We start from the raw sequence: 18,312 nt of genomic DNA on the forward strand, positions 1-18,312 counted from the left end.
ATAAGAGATTGACATTACCTCTAACCCAAAACCTTAAAACAATAGATTTATGGGCTTTCATCTTTATATAGTTCTCAACTTTCTTATTTTGACTCAATATGAGATTTAAACTCAGACTTGAATTCCCAATAATACACGATGCCTTAAGCCTTAATCATCTCTATGTTTTCATATGTGATGCAAGAAGAACAAAAATTCAAGCAACCGACCAGTTATCAATGGAACTCTCAAATTGTTTAAAGCTTCACATACTCGGTGTCTTTCAAAGACAAAATTGAGATAGAGATTCGAACTATAAAACGAGATAATATCGTGATTGTGGTGATTGAACTTAATAATATGTTTTCTATGATGATTTGGATGAGTGAAGCATTCTATAATGTTACTAATACTGATGAAAAGAACTGAAATGCAACTTATGAAGCCAGGCCAGAAAATGAAAGGACAGAAACTCTTAGATCCACCCTAACAACTAGCTCGGAACAGAAATCCACTGATATTCCTCTAAGTTTCTGCAATGCAAGCAGTTATGTTACCTCTACCATAATACAACTACCATTTCATAAGAACAGAATCTGAAGAAACATTCTTGTTAAGAACATGTAACATTTAAAACAATACAATGCAGTTGTTTAAGTTTTTCGAACAATATACATGGAATTGAATAATCAAAGGAACATCCAATGCATTGAAAGAATCTATACTAACACATAATTCCCTTTTCTCTATACTTTTTACATGCTGCATTGACACAATGCCATACCCTCTGGGGTTTCCTCAGCCCTTAATCTAGGGCGGGTAATTTATGAAGGAGAAGCAGTTTGTAGGAATTTCTCATCTACTATATAACTCAACTGATCTTTCTAACAACTCGTAGTTGTTGCCTGAAATTTCTTTAACTCTTGATCCGTTTTTGTATATTCTGAAAGCTGGGATGGAGCTCACACCTTCTGACTTTGCTAAATAAGGATGGTCTTCAATTTCCACCTAAAAAAAGTATCATTAAGATATAAGTACGAAACAACGAAAGAGACCCAGAAACAAAGTTAAAAGATTGATGTCGTTTAAAGTTATTTTTGTTAGTCACACTATTCCTTGATATAAAGCTATTTGATTTTATGCAACATGGCCAACCTTGAGGAAATGAAGTGATGGGAATCTTTTGCTGGTTTGCTCCAACATAAGTAACACTTTCTTGTGGGTTGCCTTGTTGCTAAACAGCACCACAGCCATCCCTGTTCAATAAACCTCACAAATGGTTAGTGTATTTGTAGTACTCATGTAAATGCAAAATTTTCCAACAGAAGAAGCCAAATATGCCTTACCAGGTGAGGTTACATAATGTCTGAACCGATCATTGCTTGAGATGAAAACCAAGTTAGAACCAAATTTCAAGTCCTTGATATCTTCACCTCGCAGCATCTTGAGTTGGAGCTGAGCTTCAAACAAAGCCCTTGCCACTTCCTCATCCCCTGGCCTTTCTCTCAATAGCATTTCATAGTCTTGAATAGCAGCTTCCCACCGTTCTAACTACATGCACACAAAAAAGTCACAAAAGGGTCATTGTTACTGCAATGAAGTATGTATGTGTGTAGCAGAATAATTGAATCATAGCATAGAAATTAAAGTACCTTAGCATTGCAATCTGCTCTCCTTAACCTTGCTTTGCTATAACCTGGCTGAAACATTAGTGCGGCGTTACAATCTTCAATGGCTTTCTCGTATTGGGCAAGCTTAGAACGACAAGCAGCTCTGTTGCATAACAGAACTGAGTTGTGAGGATCATGTTCAAGTCCTTCGTTGTACACGCTACATGCTTCGGTGAATTTTGAGGCCTTGAAAAGCAAGTTCCCACTCATTCTAGCTGATGTTGCTGCTCTGGCCCTCCTTACCACTGCATTCACCTCTCTGTTTCCTGGATCAACTTTAGCTGCTTCCTGAGCTGCTGTCACAGCTTCCTCAAACCTTTTATACAACAATGTTCAATTCATCTTCAGATTCAGATCCAGTTAGCCTCAAAAAAGTAACAACATTAACATTACATATATACCAACCGCACGTTCCCGTTTTAATATTATGAATTATTATTATTTTAGAATTCATCATTCTCAAATGTGAACTTCTAAATACATAAATCAACAGAAGAATTCGTCAAACACATAAAAATGAAGCATTCTCACCAACCTGCCAGAGGCCAAATAAACCAGTGCCCTTATCATCAACAGGTAAGCGCTGCGAGCCGGACCAAATACCTTGGTACACCAATCAAGTGGAAATTTTGGCATATTTTCATAGATGGCATAAGCCTCTTGATATCTTAGGAGCTTCAGAAAGGCTTCAGTTTGTAAAGCATAGACCTGTCATACATGATCCATTTTTAATTAATCAGCATGAATCATAGCGGCTGTGTCCTGTGTATTTCTTGAGACCAATATTAATGCAAAGGGGAATTCTTGATATTTCAAATTGACAGAATTATTGGCCAATTGAAGGAAAATTGATGCAGAATCCAAGACTATTTGGGTTTCCGTAAGAAACCTCAAAAATAAAATGTTAGACCAAGGAAATGACTAACCTGTGGAGCTGAATCAGCACCTAAGGATATTGCAGACTGTGTTTCCCTTAGTATTTCACTCCATGCATTTACTTTCCGTGCTTCTATGCATTTGTTAAGGTGATTTTGAAGAGTCTGAGCTTGGAAAGCAAGTATTGAATCAGCACATCCTGTTGATTGATTCCAATCCAGTGCTTTTTCTGCTTCTCCCAACCTGCATTCAAATTTGCAATATTATAAGTAAAAATACCAAACAGAATACTATCATGATGCAGATCATATACTTAAAATCATTGAATAAAGCATTATCATCACTGAGTACCTGAAATATATTGTGGCCAAACGGTTGTGAGCTCTGACATAAGAAGGGTCCAGTTTGATAGATTCCTCACACTCAAAAATTGCTTCTTGAAGCCTTCCTAAGCCAATTAAAGCTGCACTCTTGTTGCAATGGTACGTTGCCATATTTGAATCAAGAGCAATTGCTCTGTCATACAAAGCCAAAGCCTCTTCAAATCTTCCCTGCTTGTATGCTTCATTTCCCATGGATTTCAACACCTCAGGGTCCACTTTTTTCTGCCTTGGACTCAAAAACTGTCCAAGCTCATTCCCTGTGCTGTTTCTCCTCATGATATTCCCCATTAAGCCTTTGCTTGTATTGGAGTAGGAAATGGGTGCAGAGTTCAACTCTGCATTTTTTGGCATGTACTCCACACTCTTTCTCCTTGGGGTGTTATTCACAAGCAAATTCCCAGTGAGCTTCAACTGAGACTTATTGTTCTCATTGCCGGTGCTTATCCTAGCAAGTGCAAGAGAATTGTCAGTGGGGTCTCTATGTGGCTTGCTCTCATGATTCTTGTCCTTGTTTTGTTGAACCTTAATGTGAGTTGAAATTGAAGTTCTAGGAGATGATGATGATGATGTTGAGCTTCTTGCAACAACATCCGAATGCCTTTGATTTTGACTGTTTCGGTATGTACTAAGTTGTTGTTGGTGAACAGAGGCACTTTTTCTGGCCGGTTTCTGTTCTGCACCACTCACTCTGTGAGGCTGAGTATCAGTAAAACTTTTTTTCGTAACCTTGGATTCTTCATTTGGGATGTTCTTTGGTTCTTCACTTTTGCCATCATCATCACTCTGCGGATTCTTCAAGGGTAGGGAGTGAACAGAGGCTTTTCTGAGCTTGTGGCTTTTGAGGTGGAGAATTCTCCCCATGAGGCCACACCCGAATTCATTGTTGTTGTTCTTTGCCTTTGCTGCCATGAATTGTTGTTGAAAAGGTTTGTGAAGTGCCACAGAAACAAAAACAAAATCAACCAAAGAATAAAGCACAGAAGCTGAAAGATATGTGCGAGGAAGCACTTTGTTATTGAAGAGGCTTGCCCTGTAGAAGATGTTTATATAACCCTTATAGTCTTATAGAGTGCCTTCCAAGAAACTACTTTACTTCTTTGACTTCTTTCCGCGGCTTTCGGTACTCAAAAAGGGCAAGGGTCGATGATTCAATTTCAAGAGTAGGGTAACATGATAACGTATGCATGTAACCAAAATTCATAACGTAAGTTCTGTGGTTAAACAGAGACCAAGTTTAAAGTGAAATTTCACAGATTTGAACATGTCAAAAGGAACTAAGATTAACACCTTACAGTGACAGCATCGGATTTAAAATCCTATTATTTGTGTATGTTGGTCCGATGTTACCTCAGCCTTTGATTCCGAAGGAGGTAATAATTTAATCACTGGATAATTAAGTGTCAGTGATGTCAATGGTAAAGAAAAATGTTATTTGTAGAATAGTTTGTGGGTGATATATTATTTTTATACTCAAGTTTGTTAGGATGTTCCCTCGTGTAGGACCAAGGACTCGAGTAGTTTAATTGACATTAAAATTGAAAGAAAAGGTTTGTTGGATTATTAAAATAAGGTTTGTAGCACCATCTTTAGGACCAATAGAAACATGTTAGCAAACAAGATAATCGTTTTATCAATTGCTACTAACCTCTTAGAACCTTCTTGTGAACTATGATTCAATCGAACATTTTTCTTTATATGTAATTAATTTTTATGTGAAGGCATATAACTATAATGATTATACAATCGACCAACCAGGTTCCTGTAGTTCATGGTAACTTAAACATTTACTGAAATACATTAGTTTTTTAATATAAATTTAATTAAAAATATCTAAATTTATAAAAGTGATAATATAAATTAGCCTTTGGAGGGATATTGAGGCCCTTAATTGTTCCATTTCATTTTCAGGTAATTTATTACTTTATGATCTCTCTTTCGGCCTGTGTAATAAAAATTAGGGCAAATATGTAAACAAAAACGGAGATATGTTTATTTATATTTGCATTCATACCAACTTCGGATGGATCTGTCATTTAGAATGGAACCTACTGAAGATTATGGGCAGTTTGATGTGAATGGATTTATATTCTGTTATGTCATAGTGTACTTGTGATTATAATTATTTATTATATAAAGTTTTTGTTCGGTTCAGGTGTCACATCTTTCTACTTTAACCAAATACTAACATTTTGACCTTTTCCTTACCTTATATTTAATACAAGTTCACCTAGTTTCAATTTTCAAACTGCAAAAAAGAACATTGTTCATTCACAACATAGTTTTATATTACTAAAAATATAACTCACAGATAATTAATGAATGATACAATAGCTTCCAAATTAAAAATAGGACCTCACTAATTGAGGTTATCTCTATTATTGATTAATCATATAAGGTTTGAATTTATCTTTTATGAATGTTCTGCTTCATTATATATCATTTTTATTTTTTAAGTCCATATAAAATTTTATATAATTCAGATTTTATTTAATAACATGTTTTTTAATATAGAAAAATACTTTTTCATTTTTATAACTTAGTATCTTAATTTTAAGTTTTAGGATTAAATATGTTTTTGGTTCTTTAACTTTTAATGAAAATTGGAATTAGTCTCTCCTCAAAACTTTAGACCAATTTAGTCTATCATCCTTAAAAATGCATTGATTTAGTCATTTTAACTAGATTTTGTTAAGTTTATTTGATGTTTAAAAAATGTGTTTCTCAACTAACATTGTAACGGAAATGTTCAAATGGTGTAAACAATCCAAATATTATGAAATACATTTGAAACATCAAAATAAATTAATAAAAATTGGTTAAAATGACTAAATATGCATTTCTAGGTCAGAGACTAAATTGGATCAAAATTTTAGATAAGACTAATTACAATTTTCACGAAAAGTTAAAGATAAAAAAATATATTTAATCCTAAATTTTATATCATATTATAATATATTTTAATACAATATCTTTACAAGATTCACATTTTAAATTTACAACTTTGTTTTGATCTACATAATGAAGATCTCTAATAGAATTTTATTTTTCTCATTATTTGTTTATATATGGTTAATGCATTAAAGGATTGAAATAGATTAGACGTAATTATAAGTTGTGTACTATACTACGTAAATAGAGTCTTGCTTGAATACCCGGCTCTAGCCGTCAACTTATAGTCTTGCTTGATTATACCATCAATCAACCACATACAAAACTAATGCATACATAGCACTAAACTTGCATATCGACATAGACTGTCAGAACTTAGAAATAATAGCCAAACACACAAAAATCGATTCCTAAGCTTGATACTCGGGTCCTGAGTAGGCCCACATAAGTCCAAAAGATACCTAGCAAGTCCAATAAAGGCTCACTCTATTAACCAGATAATCTGTGACTAATATTTTATAAATATAGGTGAATTCCAACAATTAAAGGTACACAATTCATTAATTTCCAAAAATGTGATTTGACTTTTGAGAGTTCTCGCTAACTGCTAACTTAATCGTCAAAATCCTTTATGTTAGTAACCTCCAAAATATTCAATCTAACAACAAGGCACGAAGACATATCTAACATGATGTATCAATCTAAAACAAATCAAGGATTAGATAAGAAATAATTTATGCTATCTGATATCTTCGATGAAGTTGGAAAATATATTTTCCTCATCACAAAATCAGTAAATGACCCAAAAGATTCAAGTTTAAACAAAGTAATTATTTAATGTTTAATCAGTGATATATGACGAGACAAAACATTGACTGTCTGATACGAAAGGGTGATTTTAGTTACCCGAATCTATCACTTTAAGAATACATGTAATCTTCTAATTAATAAGCACAACAATATCCTTTTAAACCAATTTGTCAATTTAATATAAAAGTTCACTAAAAGTAGTTACTTTAAAATCATGAGAATATATTCACATATTTATCCATTTAAATTAAAGAAAAAGAATTGAAAAGAATTTGGTAGAATGTTACAAAACCAAACTTTTTTTTTTTAAATGTTTTGAAATGAAAACACCTGGAATCCATTTGAATTTGAAACGGGGTTACAATGGTCACGTTTCGCCAAACCATGTCTTTAAAAAATAACCATGTTACTGATATAAACATTCATTAAGTTGGATAATAATGGTTTCTTATAAAAGAAATTAATGTGTAAGTATCTCTAATATGTTTTTATAATATCTTTTATATATAGAAACTCCAAATTGGAAAATTGAAATGTAATTTTAGTCCATCATCTATGAAACACGGTTGCATGCTTACTCTGACGGTGAGAAATGATGAGAATTAAACATTTTGTATATATTAGCTGTTAGCAACTTTGGGTCCATTGAAAAACTAAAGCATGTTGTTAGGTGTTGATTCGTGATTATGAAATCTGTTGAAGCTACAATCACTGAGCACTTTTCCCAATTCAACTTTTGGATAGTTGTGAAACCAATCACGTAACTTTTGTTTCTTTTTCACCTCATCTTTCTATTGGATTTGACAAGAAAAGCATTTTTGCTAGGGCACAAGGTTGAATGAATCCTCATATTATTGAATTGAAACCATTTCATTTTTAGTACCCTTTTTGCCACCTTCCTGTCTATTCCATTTTGAAGGTTGGTGAAGATTCTTGCTTCTTGTTTTTATGTGACACGGAAACATGAAGGATTTCACTCGTTTTCATTAGATACGATTAGTGCTTGGGCCATCCATTGTTCCTACGAAATCAGAATTCAGATTTTTTCTGAACCATTTGTCCATAACTCTGCCCCCACCACCCCTCTCTCAATGATACACCCCAAACCCTAAACATATAATATATATATATATATATATATATATATATATATATATATATATAAAAGATAATACCAATTTAATATATATAAATGAATATAATTTTATCGATGAGATTGAGTTAAATTTAAAATTTAAAAATTATTTTTTAATAAGAATATGAAAAAAACTTGTATTTCTGGATATTTGTGGATAAAATCTGCAACGAATAAGAAATGAACATTATAAATGAATATCTTTGAGTAATGGGTACGGATACTTTTTATACTTGCATAACGGGATATACCACGTGGATACCCGTACTCGTTATACTCTAATTTAAATTAAAAAAATTTTAAAAATGATTAAAATATTAACACATTGATTTTGAATGAGTTATTTTTTATCAATTGGTTTTAAAAAAAATCTCCATTTTTCTATAAATTGTCATTCAACACTATTTAAATGGGTTATTGAACTTTGTTTGAAATTTATGAATATTATATATTATATTTTATATAAATTTATTGTTAAAATATATTATTAAATATTTTAAACTTATTTTTTTAAATACTCGTGAGTATATATGGATATTAAAAAAATATACGAATACACACATAACGAAAACTAACACAAATACGAGGAAGGATATATGGGTTAAAATTTATTTTAATAAAATTTAATGTTTGTGGGATTTATTCATTTAGTTGCTATCGGACCACATATCACAGTTTAAACCATTCACTTTCTAAATGCCTTAGGTTACTTTCTTTTTATTTTATTTTTCGTGTTCTTGAAGATTTATTTGCAAATAAAAAATAACACAAGAAAGACTGTTTTCACTGTTAGTTTGAAAATAAAAAAGAAAAACAGAGAAAACGAAGTGATAAATTATAATTGAATGTTGAAAAAGGAAATTGAAAGAAAAACTCAATTGGATGGATGGTGTTTTGCAAAAGATTTAGATACCATCAATAAGATTTTAGCTTTTTCTTTTTGTTGTGTTATGTTCCTTTCTACCGAAAATAAACATATGTTAGTTTTCAGAACACAGTTGAATAAAGTTGACAAACTTGTTTAGAATTTTTACAAGAAGTCGTTAGGAGACGAGCGTTTACTAGTTGAAAAGTTTTTAAAATATTTTTCGTATACAACTTGTTAAAGATAAGCAAATAACGGAATAAAAAGATTCTTAGCTTTCATATTGGTTCATCTTATTTAATTTATGTATAATTCTTATTAATAAAGCGTACAAAATTTTACTAAAAACACTTTTCACATATATTATTAATTTGACCTCTAACTTACAAGTACAAAATTTTAGCAACCTTTTACATCAGACCTACAATTGAAATACAAATTTAGTAACTTGGCGAACACTATAAAATTAATAAAAGAATTAAAAATAAATATAATTTAATATTATTATCAAGTCCACCAAGGGAATAGAAGTTTCTTGAGTCGACATTTTGGGAGAAGTCATAACTAACTTGTGGAAAAAGCATTGAAAAATATGAAATCCGAAAACTGTACCGTGAAATGTGTCCGTTGCATTTTTTCAACGAAGAAAAAATTCACACAATATTACTATATAGAACTTGTGTTAAGAATATTAAAAAATTGCTAGGGTAGTACGTTTAGTAAAAAAAATATTCATAATGTGGAATGAATTAAATTGGTTTTAAGATTTGACAAATATTTTCAACAAAAAGTAAGTTTTTAAACTGAAATGTTTTATGACTATTTTTTGTCAGAAATATTAATTTGACATATTTATTAATGAAAAATTATTCTTAACAACTTGGCGAACCTTATGGGTGAAATTATTACTATTTGAAAATCGTGAATATATTTATTAAATATTATTGTTTACAAAATAACGAATCTATTTTTTTTTTATTAAGACAGTATTTTGGGGAAATAAAAGGTTGAGTTTATTAAGATCTTCAAGTCATTGTAATGATTGTGCATTTAAAAATGATTTGATCTCATAATATAGTGAAATGTAAAAGGCAACATGTGAAGTGAAGGTTAAAAAATTATATCGAGCAAAAAAAGATGAAGCAGAGAAAGTATATTGTAGGATCTACGCAAATTATTTCAATAATGAAATATTTATATAATATCAATGAAATAGTAATTTTGGAAGATAAAAAAAAAAGTATATGAAAAACAAATGTTAACTATATTTACAATTAAGAATGTTAATTATCTCCATTAAAAAATTCACTAAAAATGAAAAAGGGTGTAAGAAATATTGAAGAGGAAGTTACGTAGTACTTTTAAATAATGAATTTTGTTTAAAAAAAACGTGGGAATGGAGCTTATGCCGCAATTTTATTAAGCCTAAGCCCATGTAGATTTTTTATAAACATCTATAATTAAACTAAGCAACATGTGGTTCACAATTTAAACAAGTACTTAAAATCCATAACTTGAACTTATGTACCATATAACTAGTGCCAAATTTTAACAGGGATGAGATAGTCTCGTTAAATTTAACGTTTTTGAGGCTTTTTCTTTAAAAACAAAGTTAGGAACCAGTGTTGTTTATGAATAAACAAGGTATAAATATTCCATATAATTTAGTTACATATAAGATAAAAGTGGTATAGAAAACATGTAGGATAAAAAATTGTTTAAGCTATCTTACAATATTGAAGAATACTAGACATTAAAATCATTCTTAGTTTAAATATTATATTAACCCCAACACATTGATCAAAATGTGTCCTTCGTGTAGCCCGAATATGTTGAATTCATTCTATTCGCAGAAGGAAAACGAAAGTCAGAGAATTTTCAACACTAGAGAGAATAGAACATTTTGATGCGTCTTATTAATTCTCGAATAGTTTTTGCCGACAAAACCCAAGGAACAAGTAAAACACCATACACGTACCTATAAGGATAACATTATTACATGCATATATTTTCTGACATTATGAAAAGTAGTCAAACCTTTACGATGAATGAACAGTTGAAAAGTGTGTCGCAAAAATTCTTGTCTGAAAAACATCAAGAGAAAAGGCATGGCAGGTTGCATAGCCCCATGACCATTTTTTGTTGTTGAATAATTTAGAGATTTTTGAAGTTCAACCAAAGACAAAGGTGAGAAACAAAAGAATAAAGAGAGTTTTGTTGTCGTGTGCGTCGGTGTGAGTGAGATAATAATGAGTTGGTGTGTGTAATTGTTAGTGTTATAATATAGGAAGAGAAGGTAGGGAGGGTGGGTGACGAAAATGATTAAAAATATTATTTAAGATTTTGAATATTATGGGTTTTTTGATGACCATATGTTTGTTTTGGTGGAATAAAAAAGTAGTTGAATGAATGCATTAACGAAATGCATGCATTTGTGAAGTGTTTTCCTCTTTCCTATCTCTTTCGCTAAATTCCGATAACTCCAAGGAGTAGGTATGGTATGGGGTGAACGAAAACGCTGAACCCGATTGCGTGTGCAATGATTGCCATTTAATTTTTTTTTTCCCTTTTGTCATCTAATCTATATATAACTAACTCCCTAGTAGTTTAAATTTAAACAAACTTTATTCATTAAATTATAAAATAGTATATGTCTTTGAAGTAGTTTTCAGATATACCTTACTAGTTCTCGTTACCTATATATTATTAGAAAAAAATATGATGAAAGAAACATTACGGATTCTTCTTTTCAGTTTTGTGCTCAATTTGGCGCTAAAGTGTATTGTATAATATTTAGGTAATTCAAATTATTATATTTATTTTTAGTCTAAATTAAAAGAATTTAAATGGTTTAATTTTTTTAATAAAATCTTACATAAAAAATAGTATTATTCTTATAAGAAAGTTAACATTTTTGGTTGAGTTATAAATGAGATAAAATTTTCAATCTTTATGTGTGTTCATCGACTCAACTTGGTCTCAACCCGATTAAACTTGAGTTGGGCTTGTCTTAAGGTGGATCTGAGTTGACTTAGGTCCAACTAGGCCCGGGCTAAATCAAACTTGAGTGTCCATGTTGACTTGACAACCGGAGATAACTTAATGCAACCCGGACTCAAATTTACGTGGCCAAATATCGAATAAAGCTTACTTGACTGAAACTTAACCTGACTCCACTTATCTAAACTCGACTTGAGCCCATAAACTTAAATTAAATTAGGCTCGCCCAACTAGGGATGAAAATAGGGGGATGGGTGTGAGTTTGATAATCTCATCCCCATCCTCGAAGTAAAACCTCATCCTCATACCCAACGAAGTATGAAATTCTTGTCTCATCTCCATCGGTGAATTGGTATATGCATTACTTGTGCTTGTAACCAACCTTTTACTATTTCAAATACTAATTAAATAATCTTTTACAAAAGAATTTCATATATTATCACAACAAAGAAAACATGATATTATCAAATATCCAATGTCAAAAGGATACATATTTTATTTTTATGGTTTAAATACTATTTTGGTCCCTGTTTTGATTCAATTTGTTTAATTTGGTCACTTTTTTTTTTGCACATTCAATTTGGTCCCTATTTTGCTAAATTATGTTCAATCTTTTCGCCCTTTTAATTGACGCCATTTAAATTAATAACGATAGAGTATACAAGCTGACACTATTCACATTACGTGGATTGTTTTAATTATGACAATTTGTGCTTTGTTCAAACAAGTTCCTATTTTAGTTAAGTTTGTTCAGTTTAGTCCCCCCTCCACTTTATGTCCCTCACTCTCTATTTCATAACCCTTCACCACTGCACCCTTCACCACTACCACCACTACCACCACAACCACTACCGTCGCTGTTGAAAATAATTTAATATAATTTAAAAAATATATAATTGAAGTATCATCCTACGGTTACTAATATTTTGATGGATTTTTAATGTGATGACACCAGTGCAGTAAGGACTTTTGGCCCATGTTGTTTTCGTAATTCTACCTCGATTTTAGAACCGAGGCATATTGGGGCGAGGCCAAAAGGGGGTGCCTTTTGGCCTCGGGTGATAACCGAGGCCATAGAGGCGCTTTTCTGCCTCGATTGTAGACGGACTGGAGCCATAAAGGCATTTTTCTGCCTCGGGTCTGCCATGAACCGAAATCATAGGTTCACAAAATTTTTAATTAATTTAAAAATTCCTAGAGCATTTGGCCTCGGTTATGGTAAGAACCGAAGCTATAGACTCCCTTTTTGCTTAGATTTTGGTAAGAATCGATGTCTATTATACTAGTTTTTTTCCCCTTCTCCTACAACCCACTCAATGTAATTATTGTTAAGATATCTTTAATATCTTACTTTTTGTTTCTATTGTTATTATTCTTCATATGTATTTTTGGGCTTAGCTCATATGTTCTTTATTATAAATACAGCCCCTATGTGTATTTTCTACACAAGGGAGATTAATCTCAATCCCTATTTTCTCTATATTCAATAATTATCAAACCATGTTCCTCGCACATCACTCCCACACACCTTATGGATATCTTTTCATCACCTTGAGGCATTCCTAGAAATGTTAAAGTCATTGAGATTCCTCCATGACCCATACTTTGATTCAAGTAACTCTTTTCACAAACCATGATCCTCCAATCCTAGTATCCATTTCCATTTGTCTAAGCATGTTGTGTTGAAGTTTCCTATGTCTCTTATGCCCAAACCTCAACCTCATTTGGTTTGCAAATGTTTTTCCACTTAACCCATGTTATTTTCCTAGCTTCAGACCCCAAACCCTCAACCTCATTTACTCCACAATATAGGTTTTTCTTGATAGCTTGTCTAACCAACCTTGTTAAGCCCTCCGCTATAAGAAGGAATAAGAAAGGTGTCATAGGGACCCCCTACCTAAGATCCCTAGTAGGAACAAACACCTTGGTAAGGCTCTCGTTAACCAGAATTGACACAACCGACGATTCCAAACACTCTTTAATCCACCCAACCCACCTAGCACAAAACCCTAATCTGGCCATCATGTAATATAAGAAATCTCATCTTACTAAATCATAGGCTTTTTTGTAATCTACCTTGACTATTGTCAACCTCTTCTTTTTAAGCCTACATTCTTCCACAATCTCATTAGCACCAAGATCTTAGGTAACACATTCTTTAGTCTATTAGCAAGGATCTTTGAGATTATCTTATACGTGCAACCAACTAAAGATATAGGCCTATAATCATCCATGCCTAAAGGGTTTATTTTTTTTTTTAGTACAAGTGCTATGAAAGAAGAATTACACCCGTTTAGTATTTTTCCTTCACTTTGGAACCATTTTACAATTTGACAAACATCACTCTTTAGGATACCCAATTATACTTTAAGAAGAGGAAATTAAATCCATTTGGACCTAGACTTTTAGTTCCACCACATTGGTTAATTGCCTCTTTTAATTCCACCACATTGGTTAATTGCCTCCTCTGTCTCTCTTTCCTTTGTTAAGAGCCTATTCTCATCGTCAGATATGGTCGTCGACAACGATATTTTGACCTAATTAATTTCATGACTTTTGTGTTTGTATTATATTTATTATGTTGCTCAATGATACTAAATTTAGACTAGAGAAAAATTCCAATGGATTCAACCAAAAATAATACCTACGCACTATATTATACTCATCGTTTTAGATATGAGTACAACAAGTACTTAGCATTATGAATATCAGAGTTGATCAACAACCAAAAAAAAAATTAAAATTATAAAAAACGTGAAAAAAAAATTCCATCACCAATTAGATAATGAATATGAATTTTAAAACGCATTCATTAAAAAATAAAGACTAATCATGATAACACGAGTTGATTATAGAAACCAATATAGTTCACAATGAGAGAGAATGAAGGGTATATGATAACTATATATCAGCTGTATATGTAGCTAGTTTTCCCTGATTTCTACAAGTATACGAAAAATGGGTTATTTTGACTTGCTAATTTTGAGTGAAACTTAAGTTTCTTATGTGGAAAGGCTAGGTAATATTTAATACTAATTATGCATTATTACATTGTACGCATCGATAAGTTGTTTGGAATAAAGAAATATTTTTAGTAGTATATATGCATCAAAACAACTTTGTGTTTCATTAGCAAACTTAAACGTTGAAAATATCATGCTAAAAAAAAAAGAGATTAAAATAAGTTTTAGGACATACTTTGAGAGGTTGCAAGAAAAATAAACTCAAATGATTTAAACTAATCTATAGTGAAACGTGATTGTGTTAAGGAAAACAAAAGCAAAAGAAAATGGTTTTACTATTTTATATTTGAGTTAAATTATGACACTAGAAAACTCACATTTAGATGTTGGTCAACAAATACTTTGGTCGAAGACCAAGTTAACAGTTTTTCTTCATTTTTAGTATATTTTATTGTTGAATTTATTCGAATGATTCCGATTTAGAATATGCAAGTGTGTGAATTAACAAATGCACATATATTTAAAGGTGGAAATCAGAATTAATCAAAGAACAACTTACCTTAATATATATTAATCACAACAACTTAACTTCTCAAAAAGTAATAAATTATAGAAAAAGACATCATTGCCTTTATTTCGTATAAAAAACTATATTTTATTACAATTTCCTAAGTTTGGTATTTTTTTATAAGTTCCAAATGCATATACTTTTGATATCAAAATTAGTGTTTATTTACGCTCTTATATTTTTTCTTTTATATTATGTTTTTGTTCAACTTTATTTTTAATTATTTTTATTATGGTTTTACATTTTTTTACCTTTATTTAATTTCATTTTCAAGTTTTAGGAAAGAAGTTTTATTCAAACAAAAATTTTAGTATTTAAGCGACACAAATCAAAGAACCCTTTATCAGAAAGACACTAATTTAAGCAGGTGTCGCACACAAAACTAGTTTGAGGGAAGATAACTCACTTAAACGGTCTCGAAAATGTTCAAATAAGAGACATGTGGTACAAGACAATAAATCAAAAGCATTAGGGTTATATAAACAATTTAATTGTTGGTATGTGACCTAAGATGTATTCTTTAAACCGCAAAGAAAATGACTAAAAACTAAAGAATTTTATAAATTTAAAACTATATATAATAGAAAAACATCTTGTTTAGAAAATAAGTGTTCAAGATTCTTAAGGAAGGTGATAATGGTATAGAAGTTTGTATTGTATAATCTTTCACATATCAGGTGATATCTTTCTTCGCTTTTCTTCTAACTTGAATTTGATATCTTTGTACTAGTATTTAGTTTGTGCAATAGGTAATTGAGTGTTTTCACTACCTTATAAATCTTCTTTAAGGGTGTTTCAAGACGTGTTTTTTTTTCTTAGTTGACTTGAATAGGTGTTTCTTCTAATTAAACATTTTCAAGAATTTAGTGAAAAATTCAACTCAAGTTGTTTGGATTAACTAGATGTAGATTCAAAATAATGAAACCAATATAAAATTCTTTGTGTGCTCTTATGTTTTATTTTTGCTTATTATCTTCAATATTTGTTGTTTTTTATGCTCATTAACAATTACATTGGATTTCTTGTTATCAACAATTTTAAGGTAAAGTTTTCTTTGAAATTTTAAAGAATATATTTTAACCAATTGACCCCCTTTAATTTTTGTTTTTAGTCATTCTTTGTTTTACTTATAACAAATCTTTGAGGATTGAATAGTTGAACTTTTGTCCATTTACTTGTTACAACAACAAATTGGTACGCTTGCAAAAGCATTGTCTTTAAACATGTCAAAACATTGTATTAATTGGTGCTCATTATCTTCAAATTTGATGTTTTTGGTGCTCATTAACAACTACATTGGATTTCTTTTGTTATCACCAATTTTAAGGTAAAGTTTTCTTAGAAATTTTAGAGAATATATTTTAACCAATTCACCCCTTTTGGGTTGTGTTTTTAATCATTCTTTGTTTTACATATAACAAATCTTGGAGGACTGAATATGATAATTAGCATTATCGTGTTTTTTTTTTTGCTTTTTTTATATATATTTTATTATTATCCTTTTAGATATTTCAGATTTTATTTAATAAATTTGGAAAAAATAAATATTTAGTTTATATTTTGCGGATAAGTGGAAATCTTTGAGATTTAAGAAGATTATCAATATAATCTAAATATTAAAAGAATATATCAACAAAATCAGTTATCCACCGAGTTGGTTACTTCAATTACAAATCATAAGCTTTGAGAATATATCAAAGATATGAAATTTTCAAAGATTAATATATATATATATATATATATATATATATATATATATATATATATATATATATATATATATATATATATATATATATATATATATATATATATATATATATATATATATATATATATATATATATATATATATATATATCAAGGATTACCTATTACAATTTATTCAAATACAAATTTCAGGCCTATGAAAAATCTTTAAATAGAAGACTTGAGATAGTTAAAAAGGAATTCCTTAATTATTCAATTATTCAATTCTTCTAAAAATCTTTGGAGGCAAAGGAGCATTTTGGAGGCTAGAGGCATTCAACATGATTCTTTTTCTAGTGTTCAGAATGTATAGGAGTAACTAACTCCTGTAATCAGAAGGATTGGACGTAATGTATATTAACTCTTTGTGATTTCTACTATTCCAATATATTTATTTTTCATACTCTTGTGTTCTATTTTCAATCGTAACTGCATGATAATTATTTATTTCATATTTGTGGATATCTAATCATTGGACACGATATTATAACTTAAACTAGAATAGACAACTAATTGATTGTGTATCTAGACATAGAGTACATCATTGGTCATTCTTAACATTTGAACTTAAGGCTTAACGCGAACTCTTACTAAAGAAAGGTCTAAGACATTAAGATTCTGTTATGGTATCGTAGCATGCGGAAGCACAGGATCGTGACAATTGGAAATTAAAGAAAAACAAATAAAAGAGCAAGAGAAATAACACACAAGGATTTACGTGGAAAACCTCTTTTGAATGTAAGAGGAAAAACCACAGGACGATAATGAACAAAGTTCCACTATGAAAAGAAGAGTACAAAGCTCTTGATTGGGAACAAAAATCCTCACCAAAATACACTCAGGTGTATATTACAAAGTGTGTCTCTGTAAAATGTTTTTCTATATTTTTTTCAAGTCATGGAGATGTTATTTATAGGCTTCAAAGTTGAACCACTCAATAAGCCATATGAAGAGTCTTCAGAAACTGCACTAGTAAATAGGCCATATGAAGAGTCTTCAAAATTGCACCAGTAAATAGGCTATATGAAGGGTCTTCAAAACTGCAGCAGTAAATAGGCCATATGAAGAGTCTTCAAAACTGAACCAGTAAATAGGTCATATGAAGAGTCTTCAAAACTTAAGCAGTAAATAATTAATAATTAGTGCTTAAGTAACATTTGGTATTAGGAATTGAATGAGAACCACATATTCTAACAATCTCCACCTTGGTTCGAATTCTACAAGTGTTCATCGTCCGATAAAGCCCCAAAGGGCATTCACGTGCTGTATAGACCAACCAAGTCCAAACAATGTTCAAACTTGGTAATTGGAAGCGGCTTGGTAAGCATGTCTGCTGGATTCTCAGAAGTGTGAATCTTTTCAACCATAATTTCTCCAACAACAACAACATCTCTAATAAAGTGATGTTTTATATTGATGTGTTTG

At 30.8% G+C, this 18,312-nt stretch overlaps 1 protein-coding gene across 1 annotated transcript; it reads right to left on the reverse strand.

Annotated features, from left to right (window-relative positions):
• Positions 1-576: 576 nt before the first annotated feature.
• LOC114193132 (TPR repeat-containing thioredoxin TTL1-like) lies at positions 577-3,952 on the reverse strand. Its single transcript, XM_028082835.2, has 7 exons — positions 2,877-3,952; positions 2,576-2,768; positions 2,185-2,357; positions 1,632-1,965; positions 1,326-1,530; positions 1,135-1,235; positions 577-987 (listed from the first exon to the last, which is right to left on the reverse strand). The coding sequence occupies exons 1-7, from the start codon at positions 3,815-3,817 to the stop codon at positions 835-837; spliced, it is 2,100 nt and encodes a 699-aa protein (XP_027938636.1). The 5' UTR covers positions 3,818-3,952; the 3' UTR covers positions 577-834.
• Between the last annotated feature and the right edge of the window lie 14,360 nt (positions 3,953-18,312).

Source organism: Vigna unguiculata, chromosome 8, assembly GCF_037176805.1.
Source record: "Vigna unguiculata cultivar grain cowpea cultivar isolate G323 ecotype 2 chromosome 8, ASM3717680v1, whole genome shotgun sequence".
Taxonomy (NCBI): Eukaryota; Viridiplantae; Streptophyta; class Magnoliopsida; order Fabales; family Fabaceae; genus Vigna; species Vigna unguiculata.

What these genes read in the sequence shown, in the direction of transcription:
- LOC114193132 (XM_028082835.2), bottom strand. Translation starts at nt 3,817, where the DNA reads ATGGCAGCAAAGGCAAAGAACAACAACAATGAATTCGGGTGTGGCCTC. An exon ending in GTGCTGATTCAGCTCCACAG is followed by an intron (nt 2,358 to 2,575) that starts GTTAGTCATTTC and finishes CATGTATGACAG; the next exon opens with GTCTATGCTTTACAAACTGA. An exon ending in GAGCAGATTGCAATGCTAAG is followed by an intron (nt 1,531 to 1,631) that starts GTACTTTAATTT and finishes GTGTGCATGTAG; the next exon opens with TTAGAACGGTGGGAAGCTGC.